Source organism: Eleutherodactylus coqui, chromosome 3 (assembly GCF_035609145.1).
Source record: "Eleutherodactylus coqui strain aEleCoq1 chromosome 3, aEleCoq1.hap1, whole genome shotgun sequence".
NCBI classification, from domain to species: domain Eukaryota; kingdom Metazoa; phylum Chordata; class Amphibia; order Anura; family Eleutherodactylidae; genus Eleutherodactylus; species Eleutherodactylus coqui.
In genome coordinates, this window is record NC_089839.1 from 13899864 (window position 1) to 13917433 (window position 17570).

The window sequence follows — 17570 nt, forward strand, 5'->3', positions numbered from 1 at the left end:
AAAAAGCGCTGCGGAAAAAAAACCGCTTGGAGACAAATGTCTTTACCCAGAAGAGTGTCTCCTATATCTCCCTAAGGGCTCATAGCGAGGTCCTAGGACATATTAACCCAATGCCTACCCTGTAGGACCCTCTGGGACACTACAGTGGAATGTCTTCAAGAATGCAGACACACGAATATTCTATAAGACCCTGCAAAATATTACACCACGCAGAACATACCAAAAATCTACATATCTGACATGCGAATTTGAAAAGGAGGAAATTCAACCAAAAAGTTGCACTTAGACATGCAGATTTTTGCTAGCGGAATATTCCAAAGGAGTCCACCAACTGTAATAGCTTCAGGTAACCAAGTGTTGGGTGAACATCACGTTTAATCCGATCTTGTCTGCATTCAGTTACAATAACAAAGGCCAGTTCCAAGCAGGCGTACCACGGGCACAGGTCTTTCTCTAGACTGGTATTATGGATGAGAGTCTCATCCTGATTGCAAGTCTACTACACCGACCTCACAGCATCCTAGGACGTATTATACTACACGTTTGCATCAGACTTATGGTCCAAAAAAAAAAAAAAAATTTTAAAATTGTTCAAACGAACGAAAGTGAACGATCTTTGTTTAAACACAATCCAACAACTGAAGGAACTAACAAATAGTCTCATTCGACGTTCAGATATCCTCATCCTCATCCCACTCACTTGTCGGGCCGTTTAAACCCGGATTAAGGTTTCAGATAGGAATGTGAAGCACTGAGTGATAAGTAAACTAATTGAGAATTGTGGAGTCTAAACAGGCTGCCCGAGCACAAAGGATCTGGTGATGATGTCATCGGCACATTTACTCGGGCAGATGAGAACAGTGAGCCTCGTTGTGTCTAAAAGCTCCATAATTGTAGTGTCAAGACTTGTATCCTTCTATTGCAGGTGATAAGGGTCACAAAATTACTCTCCAACAGTAGTTCAATCTCCCACATCATGCCCGTATTACAAAGCCAACATGCAGATGCCGTGTACAGCCAACTTTATTTGCAGGATCTAGAGGGTACACACAGGTTCTGCCAGTGATTTGATATATTCCTGAACATATTAACCAACTTTAAAAACATTACATTAAAATAGTTACAATTAAGATTATAAAATGAAACTATTGGCATAAACCTGGCAGTTAAAAGTAGTCTTATCATCCCATCATGATTTACTACAATGAACGATGACCTTCAGGCTGAGATAATAGCAGGTTGTCTAGTTTCAGCAAGGAGAACAGTTTTCCCAGTCAGAATCTGTAGTCTCAACATCAGTTAGTAGATAAGGGTCTGTGGAGCTTCCCGCATCATCCCAGGCGATGGGCATCTGGGATGTACTGGGTGCAGAGGAAGTACTCGGTCCATCGTCAGACATCAGGTCAGTAGTGATGGAGGACTCAGGGGTCCAGATATTTGTTCCTGGCAGATTAAAATGAAGGGCATTGGGGGGTTTGTGACCGCTCTCTGGAGGCATCTGGCAGACTTCTGTCCCACAGCAGCTATCTGGAGGTCCACCAACATTTTGGCAGTAGACCATATTAGATGAATGTGGTCCCTGGGGTAATACATAAGATTCCATAGGCCATAGTGGAGGAAAGCTATCCAAATATGACTGCTCTTGTGCCTGTACACATTTTATAGAGGCCTCCATTTTCTGTTTATGTTGCAAGTCCTGTTGAGCCTGTGTGGGGGTCTTTGAATTCCCAGCCTGATCCTGTACGGGTGTTTTCTTGGGATTCAGAGCCTCATGCCTCATCTTATCTCTTCGGTATTGAAACCAAGTCTAGAAGAACAGAGACACCGAGTTAGCCAAGTTGGTGTGTGCAGATGGTAGTAGTTACACCCCCGCCTACTACATGCCCATGGATAGAATCCTATGGATAAAATCCTATGGATAATGCCCAGTTTCTCTCAACACCGCTTGGTTTTTGTCACCTCGGGGTATCTGCATGCTGGCCAACATTCTGACCTTACAAGAAGCCTGGCACAGTACACTGCAATGCAATGGCAATCAATCAGGTCATGCCAAAGTTTTGTGTTTCTTCTTCCAGGTCAGTTGCAGTCAACTTGGGCAATCAAGTCACTATGGGTAAAGAGTACAAATGCTTTGGCTGAGGATCCCAAAATTTGAGACCATTCTTGAGCTCAACTGCAGCTCTTTTACATGAAGTTCTGCTCTGCAACCATTTACCTGGTCTCCTTTCAGTCAAGTTACTTATAACGAGAAGTTGGAAAAAGATACTCCTTCAATCGTCGATATAACCCAGCTGATATCAGACCATTGCATGCAAAAACAAATCTCCGCTTATAGAAATGACAAGTCAAAAAAATATCTTGACGTGAGTCTTGAGATTAATTTTTGTATCACTCAAAATTTGCTGAAACAGCAGTTTGAGTGACAGTTTTGAGCGTTCACTTTGCATAAGCTGTTAAGTAGCTAATTAGCTACTTAAGAGCTTATTAGTGTGTGAATGAAGACTCTCGCTGTATTCGGAAGACAGTGGGAGCGCTGTTATCTGTATACAACTGCTGCGCTCTTGGTATCCAGCTGAGTGCTCTAACTGAGGTATGCAGAAGACAGCTGAAGCGCTGTCTTCTGTACACAGCTGCTGTGTTCTCAGAGTAGGATACCAGCTGAAACAATACTATCAGTGGTATCCCGCTGAGAACTCAGTGCACGGTGCTGATAAGGCTCATTGCTGATTTTTAACTTGCTAAAAGTTAGCTGTTATGTTCGTGTGGGCAAATAAGCACAAGGCCCACACGAAGGTGCCCAAAAAGGGCGGGGATAACACAAACAATGGAACCAAAAATGGAATTCAGTCTGGATGTGCTGATCGAAACACCAACTGGACAGAGAACTGCATACTGCGGACTGGATTGCATGGACAGCTACAACATAGGACAAACGGTCAACACACTCAAACATACCCACACGCTAAAGCAGATGGAATCGCTGTTATAAAAATACGAGAGCTTAGTTCATGCATTGGCCAATGAACTTAAGCCGCAAGCCCAATGATCAAGGGTCCTCGCGTCTTGGGGGCCCTACTCTAACAAGGCACATGATCTAGCAGCACCAGACATTTCACACAACAAGCAGCAACAGCACAGACAACAGGACACAAATCACACCACAAGCTGTACAGAACAGATAACAGGACACTAGTCACACAGCAAGCTGCAACGCAGAAGGAAACATGACTGCTCACCCAGGACACCAAACAGAAACGGACAGGAGCTGGGTATATATGTGAGCAAAGAACCAGGGGATTGGCTAGCAGGAAATCACCACATCCAGCACAATCATGCCACACCTGTGGAAATATGCTCCTAGAAACCATAGCACTACAGGTCCCAGCAGCACAACCCAACATTAGCGATGAGCGGATAGTGCACGATTGCTGCACGTTTAGACATAATTCTTGTCAAAAGATGGCTTTTGAGCGATAATTCTGTCTAAATGGGTCTTTAAGGTGAGGCCATACCCACCAAAATCCCTCCACCCAATATAAAAACCTGCCTCCAAGGACCCCCTCACCTGCCAAAGGCTACTATGACAGAAAATACATTTTTACCATTAACCCCTTATATACCAATTTTACTAAAATTGTATTAATCTCACTAACTCTTCATACTGCCTTATGGGAGGGACTCTTATCCCCCCATTCTTCTCACAATTGCTACTTAACCCTTTCCTCTATTATTGATCCCTAGCCACACTGTCATGTAGAGCCTTCCCTTACCCCCCCCCCCCCCCCCTTGGGCCCTCCACTCTGGCCCTATACTTGACTTCAGCTGCTCTTGATGTAGAGATACACCTTACATCCCCATATTAATCACCCCCCCCCCCCTTTATCCAGTTCTTCTTACTATTGTATATTAAAGTTAAAATATACTCCATATCATCTGTACTCTAGAAGCAGCAAGGCAGACTTTGTTCTGAGAAAATGTGATTAGCCCGGTATGGAAAGGTTATTTGGAAGAAAATTTGTTTTCACTCAAAAATGTATTGCACACCAAAACCATTCATCCCAATAACCCCTAAACACTACAGGATGTACAGTTACATCCTGCAGCTTGGGGGTATGTATGAAGAGAACATGGGGCAATATACAGTGTAGGTGTCGGCTATTTCTTACAGCCGGCACCCGCTTACAACAGCTCCAATAAGCCACGCTGCTTATCGGAGCTATTAACCCTTTAAATGTCACCAATTCTGACAGCAGTATGGCTCGATAGAATATCTGTCACTGTATAATTTAATGCTATGGCATTACATCATACTGCAGGAGCGATCAAAAACAAAATTTTTTTTTAAGCTTTACTATTAAAAAACAAACAAACAAAAAAAAAACACACCATCTTTTTGCCATATTTATAATGAATCTAAATATATAATTTGGTATAGCTGCATCTGTATAAGGGTGCCCACCCACTGGCGTTTGCGATTGTCGTGCGTGAAAAACGCCGCGTTTTCGCGGCATTTTCGCGGCATTTTCCATTAATTTCCATTGACTTTCATGGATGCATTAGGAGAAAAATAAGGACACATATGCAACTGACAGTTCCTATGTTAAAAAACGCAACGTAACGCAACGCAAAACGCCAGTGGACAGGAGTGCATTCAATTCTAATGGCTCTGCAGGAAAAACGCAAAACGCAAAGAAAAAAAAAAAAGTAAAAAAAAAAAAAAAAAAAAAATCGCCAGTGGGTGGGCGCCCTAAGTCCGATCAAAGCAACACATCATATGACCCGCATGGTAAATGTAGACCTAAATAAAGAAATTTAAAAATGCTACAATTGCACTTTTCTGGTCACCTCATCTCCAATAAAAGAAGTAAAAAATAAAAGCGATCAAAAACTCGTACATAAGGAGGGAACGTACCTGGATTTTTCGTCGTGAGACAGACAGCTGATTTGCCAGCTGTTCCACTTCTGTGTAACTCAGATATGGCTTCTTTTTGAATAAAGCTAATAAAATCTTCTGCTGCTCTTCAGGGAAGACTGTTCTCGTGCGCAACTGAATCTGATTCAGCAAACATTCTGTATCTGCGGCACTGCGGTCATCCCAGCTTTCTGGCCCTCGCTGGTCTACAAAGAAGAGAAATATGTCACATATGATGCATCATATAGATCAGACATGAGGCACAATCTGAGGATCAGAAGGTTTCTTTGACACAAGGGACAGATTAAACATGTTGTATAGGATTAGGCTGCCTGTCCACAGGAGAGTTTGAATTGCATTGCTATGGAGAGCGCTTCCCTCCACCCCCTTCCCCGAGCAGAGAATCATTGCGATTCTCAGCTCGGGGGCGGCAAATCGCAGCATGCTGCGGTCAGCCTGTCAGATAGGGCTGACCGTAGAGATCCGCCTACAGGCTCTCGCTCCCGGGCGGTGGATCTCCGCAACGCCCGTGGACAGGCAGCCTTAGAGAAACATGGCTGCTTTCTTGCCCACCAGCACCGCACCCGTCCTCAGGGTCTATCTGTTATTCCTGTTCCATTTCAAGACAGCCAATGTATTAACTAACTTTACACTTTTACTGAGGCTACATTTCTCCACCCAAAAAGGAAACAAACAGACTACACCAACTTATGGGTAAGTGGGGCAGGCGACAGCTTTATTTAAAAGAAAGGTTTTAGCATATCCGGAGCCTCCAGCAATTGAACTAGCTATTTTTTTTTATCCAAAAGGAAAAAAAAACAAACAAAAAATTAAATAAATTTAAAAAAACAAAAACAGTCTGAAGGCCCCGCCTTTTTCCGCTGGCTTTAGGACCTTCCGTATTAAACCTCCCAGGCATGGACTAAAATGCCACCTTGCATGACATAACAGCTGTACGCCTTCACACGCAAGTCTGTAACAATAAGATAAAAAACGAAGAAAAGTGGGGACAGGCAGGCAACTCCTCACCTCACCTGCAGAAGGCGACCCCTCCTACCGGTATGCAGTCATTATATCCCCAGGTAGTGTCCCTTTCCCCAGGGCACACTCCTGATACTTTTTTTACATGCTCCCTGCAGCGCACGGTGCGAATGGCTTTGGAGACGCCAATTATGATCAGGAGTCGAGCATGTTAAAAATCCATTCATGTGAATATACATTCCGTACGGGCGAGCATATTTACGCATACGGTCGTCTGAATAAGCCCCGCGACTGGCAGATTTTAGTGCAGAATGCGCAGTGGCAGAGTAAGCTGTAGATTTGGGGGCAAAATGTGGAGCCATTCCACCCCGTGTGAGGGAACCCTTACAATATTATACGTGCACTAAAGGCTGCCACTAGCATCTTCCTGACAGCTGACAGCAATTAGCACCACTACAAGCTGTTAACGATCGTGTATTAACATTAGCTGCTCTTGCAGACCGGCAATTATTGGAATAATGCAAACAATAGCAGCTGACACTAGTGTTTATGTAATAGCAGGCTTACATGTGCGCTAGAGGCTGCCACATGACCAAGCAGAGCAGCAGCGGCAGCCGGACCGGAGATACAGATGAAGTGCATAAAATGCTTGCTGGGTTGCTGCCCATCTGGAGGTCCACAACGGGGCATTACTACTACTACTGGGGCCACTAGCAGGAGAACCATTACTACTGGGGTCACTATTATTACTGGGGCCACTAGCAGAAGAGCCATTACTACTGGGGGTCACTATTATTACTGGGGCCACTAGCAGAAGAGCCATTACTACTGGGGGTCACTATTATTACTGGGGCCACTAGCAGAAGAGCCATTACTACTGGGGGTCACTATTATTACTGGGGCCACTAGCAGAAGAGCCATTACTACTGGGGGTCACTATTATTACTGGGGCCACTAGCAGAAGAGCCATTACTACTGGGGGTCACTATTATTACTGGGGCCACTAGCAGAAGAGCCATTACTACTGGGGGTCACTATTATTACTGGGGCCACTAGCAGAAGAGCCATTACTACTGGGGGTCACTATTATTACTGGGGCCACTAGCAGAAGAGCCATTACTACTGGGGGTCACTATTATTACTGGGGCCACTAGCAGAAGAGCCATTACTACTGGGGTCACTATTATTACTGGGGCCACTAGCAGGAGAGCCATTACTACTGGGGTCACTATTATTACTGGGGCCACTAGCAGGAGAGCCATTACTACTGGGGGTCACTATTATTACTGGGGCCACTAGCAGAAGAGCCATTACTACTGGGGTCACTATTATTACTGGGACCACTAGCAGGAGAGCCATTACTACTGGGGTCACTATTATTACTGGGGCCACTAGCAGGAGAGCCATTACTACTGGGGTCACTATTATTACTGGGGCCACTAGCAGGAGAGCCATTACTACTGGGGTCACTATTATTACTGGGGCCACTAGCAGAAGAGCCATTAGTACTGGGGTCACTATTATTAATGGGGCCACTAGCAGAAGAGCCATTAGTACTGGGGGTCACTATTATTAATGGGGCCACTAGCAGAAGAGCCATTAGTACTGGGGGTCACCATTATTACAGGGGCCACTAGCAGGAGAGCCATTACTACTGGGGTCACTTATTACTGGGGCCACTAGCAGGAGAGCCATTACTACTGGGGTCACTATTATTACTGGGGCCACTAGCAGGAGAGCCATTACTACTGGGGTCACTATTATTACTGGGGCCACTAGCAGGAGAGCCATTACTACTGGGGTCACTATTATTACTGGGGCCACTAGCAGGAGAGCCATTACTACTGGGGTCACTATTATTACTGGGGCCACTAGCAGGAGAGCCATTACTACTGGGGTCACTATTATTACTGGGGCCACTAGCAGGAGAGCCATTACTACTGGGGCCACTAGCAGGAGAGCCATTACTACTGGGGTCACTATTATTACTGGGGCCACTAGCAGGAGAGCCATTACTACTGGGGTCACTATTATTACTGGGGCCACTAGCAGGAGAGCCATTACTACTGGGGTCACTATTATTACTGGGGCCACTAGCAGGAGAGCCATTACTACTGGGGTCACTTATTACTGGGGCCACTAGCAGGAGAGCCATTACTACTGGGTCACTATTATTACTGGGGCCACTAGCAGGAGAGCCATTACTACTGGGGTCACTATTATTACTGGGGCCACTAGCAGGAGAGCCATTACTACTGGGGTCACTATTATTACTGGGGCCACTAGCAGGAGAGCCATTACTACTGGGGTCACTATTATTACTGGGGCCACTAGCAGGAGAACCATTACTACTGGGGTCACTTATTACTGGGGCCACTAGCAGGAGAGCCATTACTACTTGGGTCACTATTATTACTGGGGCCACTAGCAGGAGAGCCATTACTACTGGGGTCACTATTATTACTGGGGCCACTAGCAGAAGAGCCATTACTACTGGGGTCACTATTATTACTGGGGCCACTAGCAGAAGAGCCATTAGTACTGGGGTCACTATTATTACTGGGGCCACTAGCAGAAGAGCCATTAGTACTGGGGTCACTATTATTAATGGGGCCACTAGCAGAAGAGCCATTAGTACTGGGGCCACTAGCAGAAGAGCCATTAGTACTGGGGTCACTATTACTGGGGCCACTAGCAGAAGAGCCATTAGTACTGGGGTCACTATTATTACTGGGGCCACTAGCAGAAGAGTCATTAGTACTGGGGCCACTAGCAGAAGAGCCATTAGTACTGGCACCATTACCAGGGCTGTAATATACAGCCCAATGATGTGCCAAGTTTCATTTGTTTAAACTGTGTTAAAGTTGAGTGTATATGTGTTTCTGTGATTCTGGTCAGCAGCCCCTGCAATGTGAATGTGATGCTGGAGGTACACACCAATAAGAGGTCAGCCTGCCTGTCTACAGACCCAGTATGAGAAGGAAGCAGGATGTGACGACAGAGAGAGCAGCCATCTTTTGCAAGAGAGAGAACCAAGTGTCTGTGCTGTATTGAGTGTGTGGAGATCTTAGAGGACTTTCCTGTGCAGCTAACCTGTGTGTAATTCAGTCCAGAGGCAGACGGAGTATAAAGAGACAGTATGTTCAGTGGAGCCATGCTGAAAGGACTGTGCCCAGTGGCTAACCAGTAATACTGACATTGTGGCTGTGGACATTGCCACCAAGGTTAAAGACTGGCAGTGCTGTTGAGTACCGGACGGTAACTGCAAAACCCTGGCTTATATCCCAACGCGGTGTATGGATTCTGCAGGATTGTCAGTGTACTGAGCTACTTGCTGTTGGATTCCATTGCATCCATTTGGTTTTCCTGCCTGCTGAGAAGGATTTTATTGCTTTGGATATTGTGATAACCGTGAGGAGAGGACGCTTCGCTATACAAGAAAGGAACGACATTGGGCCCCAACGTGCGCTTCTACAAACTGTAAGCAGTCCACCCGGACCACTGGTAAGAGGGGGGCCCACCCAAATATGACCTTATTCCTGTTCTTTTACCATTAACTTGCCTTTATTAACCTGTAGTAAATACATTTTTCTTAACTTGACCAACCCGTGTGCGTCCTTTCTGGTTGCGGAGACCAAACCACCTTCCTTGCTCTCGGTTCACAAATTGGCGTAGTTGGCAGGATCTGCTTTCCAGAATGGACGGCATCGCACCAGTTAGAGGGGATGGTGCCAGAGGAGGAATGCCAGCAGGGGCTATAGTGAGTCAGTTAGTTAAATTTGATGGCAATAATATGTCTGCGAGTATGTGGGTGGAGCAGATAAGAATGGTACAGGGAATGTACCAGACCGCACCAGAAGTACTAGTAGAGCTAGCAATATTGACGTTACAAGGTGATGCCAAGACCACAGTGATATTAACCCCTTAGTGACCAAGCCTGTTTGCGCCTTAATGACCAGGCCAAATTTTGCAAATCTGACATGTGTCACTTTAACATGGAAAAACACCAGACAGGTTTTGCATATCCAAGCGATTCTGACATTGTTTTTTCGCCACATGTTGTACTTCATTTAGGCGGGAAAAATAGACCGATAGAATTTGTGTTTATTTATTAAAATCGCCAAAATTGGGAAAATTTTGAAAAAAAAAAAAAAGGCATTTTTCCACATTTACAACTGCAATATCTTAAATATGTGCAAACATAATATACAAATTTTTGCTAAGATTTATATTTCCACCCGTTTACTTTATTTTGGTCGCACATTGGAAAAACATTCGTTTTTTAACCATTTAGGAGACGTACAATTTTAACATTACTTTTTAGCATTTTGAGGAACACTGTTTTCCTATACCAAGCCAAGATTGGAAAGGCTCATGAGTGTCAGAATAATAGATACCCCCCCAAATGACCCCATTTTAAAAACTACACCCCTTAAGTGTATTCACTGAGGGGTGTCATGAGTATTTTGACCCCACAGCTTTTTTTCAGGAATTAATTCAATTTAGAGGAGAAAAAGTAAAATTTCATATTTTTGCAAATATGTCATTTTAAAGACATATTTTTTTCCTATAGTTTACATGAAAATCAGGATTTACACCCCAAAATGGATACCCCTGTTTCTCCCATGTTTAGAAATATACCCATTGTGGCCCTATTGTTATATCCGAGTCCACAACGGGGCCCAAAATGAAAGGAGTAGTCAGTGTCTTTCAGAACATAGATTTTGCTTGAAGTCCTTTTAGGCGCCATTGCCCACTTGTAGAGTTCTTGAGCGCCCAAAACCATAGAAAACCCCCACAAATGACCCTATTTTGAAAACTAGACCCCTTAAGGAATTTATCTAGGGGTGTACTGCATATTTTGACCCCACAGTTTTTGAATGAATTCAAACCAAGCAAAAGGAAAGAATTGTGATTTTCGTTTTTTCAGCAATTCTGTCATTTTAAAAACAGCTTTTTTTTTACAGCGCACATATGAATGAAGACTTGCACCCAAAAATGGATACCCCTGTTTGTCCCGTGTTCAGAGACATACCCATTGTGGCCCTAATATTATGTCTGGATACACAACGGAGCCCAAAATGAAAGGAGTGACCGGTGGCTTTCGGAACACAAATTTTGCTTGAAGTCCTTTTAGGCCCCATTGCCCACTTGTAGAGTTCTTGAGCGCCCAAAACCATAGAGAACCCCCACAAATGACCCCATTTTGAAAACTAGACTCCTTAACGAATTTATCTTGGGGTGTACTGCGTATTTTGACCACACAGTTTTGGAATAAATTCAAGAAAAGGAAAAAATTTGGATTTTTGTTTTTTTGGCAATTCTGTCATTTTAAAAGCAGCTTTTTTGTACAGCACACATATGAAGGAAGACTTGCACCCCAAAATGGATACCCCTGTTTGTGCTGTTTTTAGAAATATACCCATTGTGGCCCTAATCTTATGTCCGCATGCACAACGGGGCCCAAAATGAAAGGAGTAAATCGGTGGCTTTCAGAACATAGATTTTGCTTGAAGTCCTTTTAGGCTCCATTGCCCACTTGTAGAGTTCTTGAGCGGCCAAAACCATAGAGAACCCCCACAGATGACCCCATTTTGAAAACTAGACCCCTTAACAAATTTATCTAGGGGTGTACTGTGTATTTTAACCCTACAATTTATGAATAGATCTAAGCAAAGCAGTAGGAAAAAATTACGATTTTCATTTTTTGGGCTATTGCGTCAATTTAAAAACAGTTTTTTTTGTACAGCACACAAAAATGAAGGCTTTCACCCCAAAATGGATACCCCTGTTTGTCCCGTGTTCAGACACATACCCATTGTGGCCTTAATAGACTTACAGGACACATGGCTAGGCCTACAATGAAAGGAATACCCGTTGGATTTCAGGGTACAACTGAATAAATTCCAGGCCCCATTGCCCACTTATTGAGCGGCCAAAACTATAAAGAACCCCCTCAAATGACCCCATTTTGAAACTAGACCCCTTAACGAATTCATCTAGGGGTGTACTGCATATTTTGACCACACAGTATTTGAATGAATCTAAGCAAAACAGAAGGAAAAAGTTACGATTTTCAAATCTTTTGGCAATTTTTTAAATTTAAAAACAGTTTTTTTGTACAGTGTACATAGGAATGAAGACATTCACCCCAAAATGGATACCCCCGTTTGTTCAGAGTTCAGGAACATACCCATTGTGAGCCTCATCTACTTACAGGACGCATGGCAAGGCCTATAAAAGGAGGGAACATCAGTTGGATTTTAGGGCACAACTGAATAAATTCCAGGCCCCATTGGTTATTTGTACGAAATAAAAATTACACACACACACACACACACACACACACACACTTTTCGGTGTTCCCAAATCTTAGATAAAAGTAATAATGTGAACTGTGTAGTATTTCCGAAGACAGGGGTAATTACGGAGGCTGGTTGGAATGGGCCCATGGGGCAATAAAACCGTGTATCCCCCCTCCTCTCATGCTTTTTGGGGGTCATTTCTTGACCTCAGTAGCAGGTATGGGGTGTAAAAAGTGGCGCTTTGTGAGTCTCCGTAAGCTTGATGAGGTGCGGCGGTCTCACACAGAAGGCGCTCAACAAGCTGCTCCTGGAACTGCATGAAGGCGCGCATTCCCGGGGCTTCTTGTAAAATACGTATTACTGGTAGCGGTCTGAATAACGCCGGGCTTACACAGTCGTAGGCGGAATCTGCTTGCGGAGGCCCGCAGCGGATCCCATCTGTGAGCCCGGCTGTGACCCTGCATACGGCCGCGTAATGTACTGCGCATAGCTGCCTACTCACACAGGTGGTCATGCGCAGTACTTTTTTTTGTTTGTATTACCCGCACCGTGGCTTAGTGATGATGTGGATACCCGCAGCCCGTATACAATGTAGTTGCGTATGGGCAGCGGGTATATCCGCGACCATGGAGCACAATGGGCTCTATGTTGTGGATATCTGCGGTAAAATAGAACCTGCTGCGTTCTCTTTTCTGCGAGTGGATTACACAATTCCGACCCGCTAATGTGAGCGGAATTGTGTAATCCAATGCGATTGATCTGTGTATTACCGCGGATCAGACGCATGCGGAATCTAATTCCTATCCGGTCATGTGAGACCGACCTATGTTAAAGCGCTACTTTTTTATTACGTGACCGGCGACCGCTCAACGAGGCCACCCGTCACTGCTCCAGGCTCTCGGCGACCGTTGGTCGCTGAGAGCAAGGAGATTTTAAATTTCCTGGGCTCGCCGACTCCTGCGCATGTGTCCGGTGTTTTGCCGGGGGTTGCATGTGCAGAATCCAGGTAAGTTCACGGATGAGGATCGCGTCGGGGTGCAAATACGGAGGCCTCCGGTAAAAAGTTTCATCTCATCTCACCAATCGCATCAGTGAGGGGAGATGAAACTTCAAATTTTTTTTTTTACTTTTACGTGATCGCCATTATTGGATAACGGCGAACACGTGATCAGGAACTGCTCACCGCGGCCCTCCGTGAAATCTCCAGGCTCTCGGCTAAGTTTTGTAGCCAGGAGCAGGGAGAATTTAAATTATCCTGGCAATCCACAGCTTTTGCGCATGCGTCTGCCATTTTGGCGACGGGCGCGTGCGCAGAAGCTGGGGTAAGGTCCGCGGATAAATCCGGGGGCCTTATGTACGCACTTTCATCCTCCCTTACGGATATGATCCATGAGGGGAGATGAAACGTAAGCTTTTTTAACTTTTTTTTAAAACTTTTTTACACTTTTCTTTACTTAATATGATCACTGTTATCCGTTGGATAGCAGTGATCACATGCTGGGTGACATCCCTCTGCTCCAAACTACACATGGCAGTCAGAAGCAGAGGGATTTTGATTTTCCCGGGGCTCGTGCCCCTCTGTGCACGTGCTCGATGTCAATCATCGGGTGCGCATGCGCAGAGGGGGACTTCGGGTCCCGGGACATCAGGGACTTCGGCGGACCTGAGGTGAGTATTTTCACCTCCCCTCATGGATACACGAACTGATACGAGATATTCAAGGAAAGGAAAGAGGCTCACCAGCCTTCTGTAACCCTGATCAGACTCTCCGTGACCAGTTTGTTCTGGGGATCCGCGACGGCAGTTTGACTGTTGCTATGCAGGACTTTATACGACGAGAGACTAATGCTAAATTTCCTGACGTGCAGGTAGAGGCTATCTCACATGCCAATAGTATTGTCCCAAAGCCCCAGACGGCAGTTGGAGTCACTTTGTCACAGGGGGCTAGCTCCAGCCCAGAAACAGTAGAAAAAGTGCCAGCTAAAGAAATTCTAACAGTAATGCAGAAATTGCAAGAGCAAATGGAACGCTTGCAAACCTGTTGTGATGAGAACTCTATGAGAATTGCAGACTTCCAGAGAACTAGAGATGGAGTGGGCCGTCCACACCAAGAAGGTCAGAACCACCCACAACCCCACTGGAGGGATGAGAACAAGACCTACCGAAGGGGTCCCAATAATTTAGTACAGCGCTCAGGAGAAACCGAAGGGGCCCAAATCGATGTCCAGAACGACGGGAAATACGCTGCTGGGAGTGTGGACGAATGGGCCACGTTACTGCCAGATGTCCAGACCAGCGAGAAGCTTATGAGAGACTGCCGTTAAACTAAGGTCCCCTGCTGCTGTAGGGCATGGAGTAGGGGAGACTGAGAAGGAGATTATGTGGGGAAAATGCCCTGATGATGACCTAATTGCTGCAAGTCCTGTCATCCAAATGGAATTAGAAGGTATTCCGGTTATTGGGATGATTGACACGGGTTCTCAAGTAACGACTCTGAGTAGATTGTTATGAACGGTACTTCTGATAACATGTGAAATATGATCCCCATACATTCGTACGAGTGGTCGCAGCCAACCAGTTACCAGTCCCAGTAGTGGGAGTGAGCTGGATGAATCTCCGGTTATGTGGTCAAGATCTAGGTAAGAAAGGCATTGTGGTGGTACAGGAGCCACATGAAGTCAAGGCCCCTGTCATTTTGGGGAGGAATGTGCTAAAAGAATTGGATCAGATCCTCTTTAAAAAGAAAGGTCATGGTTATTGGAAACAAACTACCACCCATCGGCCTACTCAAGCAGCGTTCCAGCGGCTGATCCGGATATGTGACTTACAGGAAAGCTCGGATGCACAGCGTCCTCGGACATGAATTTCTGTCCCTATGCATACAAAAGTTACACTGCCACCCCGTCGGGAGATGATAGTGTCCATGCCTGTAGGCACCTGTCGGAAATTAGAAGGCATAGCTATCTTGATATAACCTCTGCCGGCACCCGAAGGAGGTGTTGATCCGCTAGTAGCCCGTTCCTTGGCAATAGTTCGCAATGGGAGAGTACCACTCCGATGTGTAAACACCCAGGACCAGAGTGTAGATCTGACACCAGGAAGGCTGCTGGCTAACATCTATGTAACTCCGGAAGAAGTAAAGAAAGTAATGCCGATGCATCTGAAGTCGGCTGAAAGGGATGAGTGGACCATAACCGTGTCTATGGGAGAAGATGAGGGTCCATCCTCTGAATGGAATGGCCGTGCAATTCGAGAACAGATGAAGATGGAGACTTATTCGTGTTCTCCAAAACAGGTCCAGAAGATAGATGAGCTGTTGTGGGAAAACAGAGCCACTTTCACCCGTTACACTGAAGATTTTGGATGTACAACTGGGGTCTGCCATGAGATTCCCACAGGAGACCCCCCCCCAATTAGAGCGCGCTACCGACAAATTCCTCCACGGTTGTATCAGGAAGTGAAAGAACTGTTGACTAAGATGCTGCAAGGTGGGATCATCCGAGAAAGCCAAAGTCCCTGGGCAGCTCCAGTGGTATTAGTAAAGAAAAAAAAAAAAAAGATGGGTCTCTTCGGTTTTGTGTAGCCTATCGGAAGTTAAATGCCTGCACTGTGAGAGATTACTACCCTTTACCCCGGATTGAGGAGTCCCTCTCGGCGCGAGAGAGCTCTGTACTTCTCCTCACTAGATCTGGCTAGTGGGTATTGGCAGGTGCCGATGGCTGAGAAAGACAAGGAGAAGACAGCTTTCATCTTGCCCATGGGACTATATGAATTTAACCGGATGCCCTTCGGACTGACAAATGCACCCGGAACGTTCCAGAGATTGATGGAGAAATGTCTTGGTAACTTCAACTTTGAGTTCACTCTCATCTACTTGGATGACATAGTGTATTCTGCAACCTTTGAAGACCATCTCTACCAACTGGGTCAAGTATTTCAACGCTTGCGGGAACACTGGCTCAAATTAAAACCCAGCAAATGTCGGTTGTTCCAATCTGAAATTGATTACTTGGGTCATCGCGTATCAGGAGAAGGGGTGAGACCGTCGAGGGACAAGATAGTGGCTATTCAAGATTGGCCGACACCAACTACCCTGCGAGAAGTGAGGGCGTTTCTTGGAGTAGCCGGTTACTATCGACGGTTTATTAAGGATTTTGCCAGGGTAGCAGCACCACTAAATGCCCTCCTACGGGGCACAACCGGTGGTCCGAAGAACCGGCCTGTGAAATGGGGAACTGAACAGAAAAAAGCCTTCCGGGAATTAAAGGACGCTCTGACAGCAACCCCAATCTTGGCGTACCCAGATTACCACTTACCGTTCCAGCTATATACGGATGAGAGCCTGTATGGTCTCGGAGCAGTGCTTTCCCAGGTTCAGGATGGCCAGGAGCGGGTTATAGCATACGCCAGCCGGTCTTTGCAGGATTCTGAATGAAATCCTGAGAATTATAGTTCATTTAAGTTGGAGCTGTTGGCACTAGTATGGGCCATGACTGAGAAATTCTCTGAATGCTTGACTGGGGCTAAAGTTTTAGTACTGACTGACAACAACCCATTAGCTCACCTGGAAAATGCCAAGCTTGGGGCTTTAGAGCAGAGGTGGATAGCCTGAATGTCTAAGTTCCATTATCACATTAAGTATCAGTTCAAGACCGAGAACCAGAATGCTGACGGACTTTCTAGGGTAACTACCCAGACCCCCACAGGAGATGTGGATCACGAGTTAGAGCATGTGGAGGTGCCTGACTTCAGCAGATTTTCACAGGCCTTGGCCACCGCTAATCAGTGTGAAATGGAAGGGACTGAAGTGGCTCCTTTCTTTGGTCCCTCAAGACAGGAATGGGCAAAGATGCAGCAGGCCCATGAGGGGCTGGCACGGATGATCAAGTTTGTTGAGGAAGGCAAGAAGCCCTGTAGGGAGGAAAGAGAACGACTGACACGGGAGATATTATTGGTTCTGAGTCAGTGGGAGAAGTTGGAGATGAAAAATGGAGTTCTATGCCGAAAGGTTTATCTACCTTCTGAAATCGACGTTCGATACCAAATTGTGGTGCCTAGTGAACTGGCTCGCTCATTGGCGATGGAGGCTCATAACAAGAATGGTCACTTTGGTCACGAGAAGACCTTTAGTTGGTTACAGCGTCTGATTTACTGCCATGGTCTCCGTCAAATGGTTGAAGAAGTATTCCGCAGCTGTCAAACTTGTGAGATCCATAAGGCAATAGAACAGAGGGCTCCCCTGCAAACCATAGTGACCCAGGAACCTTTGGAAATCGTCATGATAGACTATCTAATGGTGGGCCCATCCAACAGCGACATCAGTATTGCCTCGTAATGGTGGACCACTTCACCAAATTTGCAGTGGTAACCGC

At 45.6% G+C, this 17570-nt stretch overlaps 1 protein-coding gene across 1 annotated transcript; it reads right to left on the bottom strand.

Annotated features, from left to right (window-relative positions):
• Positions 1-1249: 1249 nt before the first annotated feature.
• Positions 1250-9601, bottom strand: LOC136620078 (dorsal root ganglia homeobox protein-like). The gene is made up of 3 exons (XM_066594805.1): positions 9466-9601; positions 4913-5118; positions 1250-1807 (listed from the first exon to the last, which is right to left on the bottom strand). Exons 1-3 carry the CDS (start codon positions 9599-9601, stop codon positions 1250-1252), a joined length of 900 nt encoding a protein of 299 aa, XP_066450902.1.
• Positions 9602-17570: the final 7969 nt, after the last annotated feature.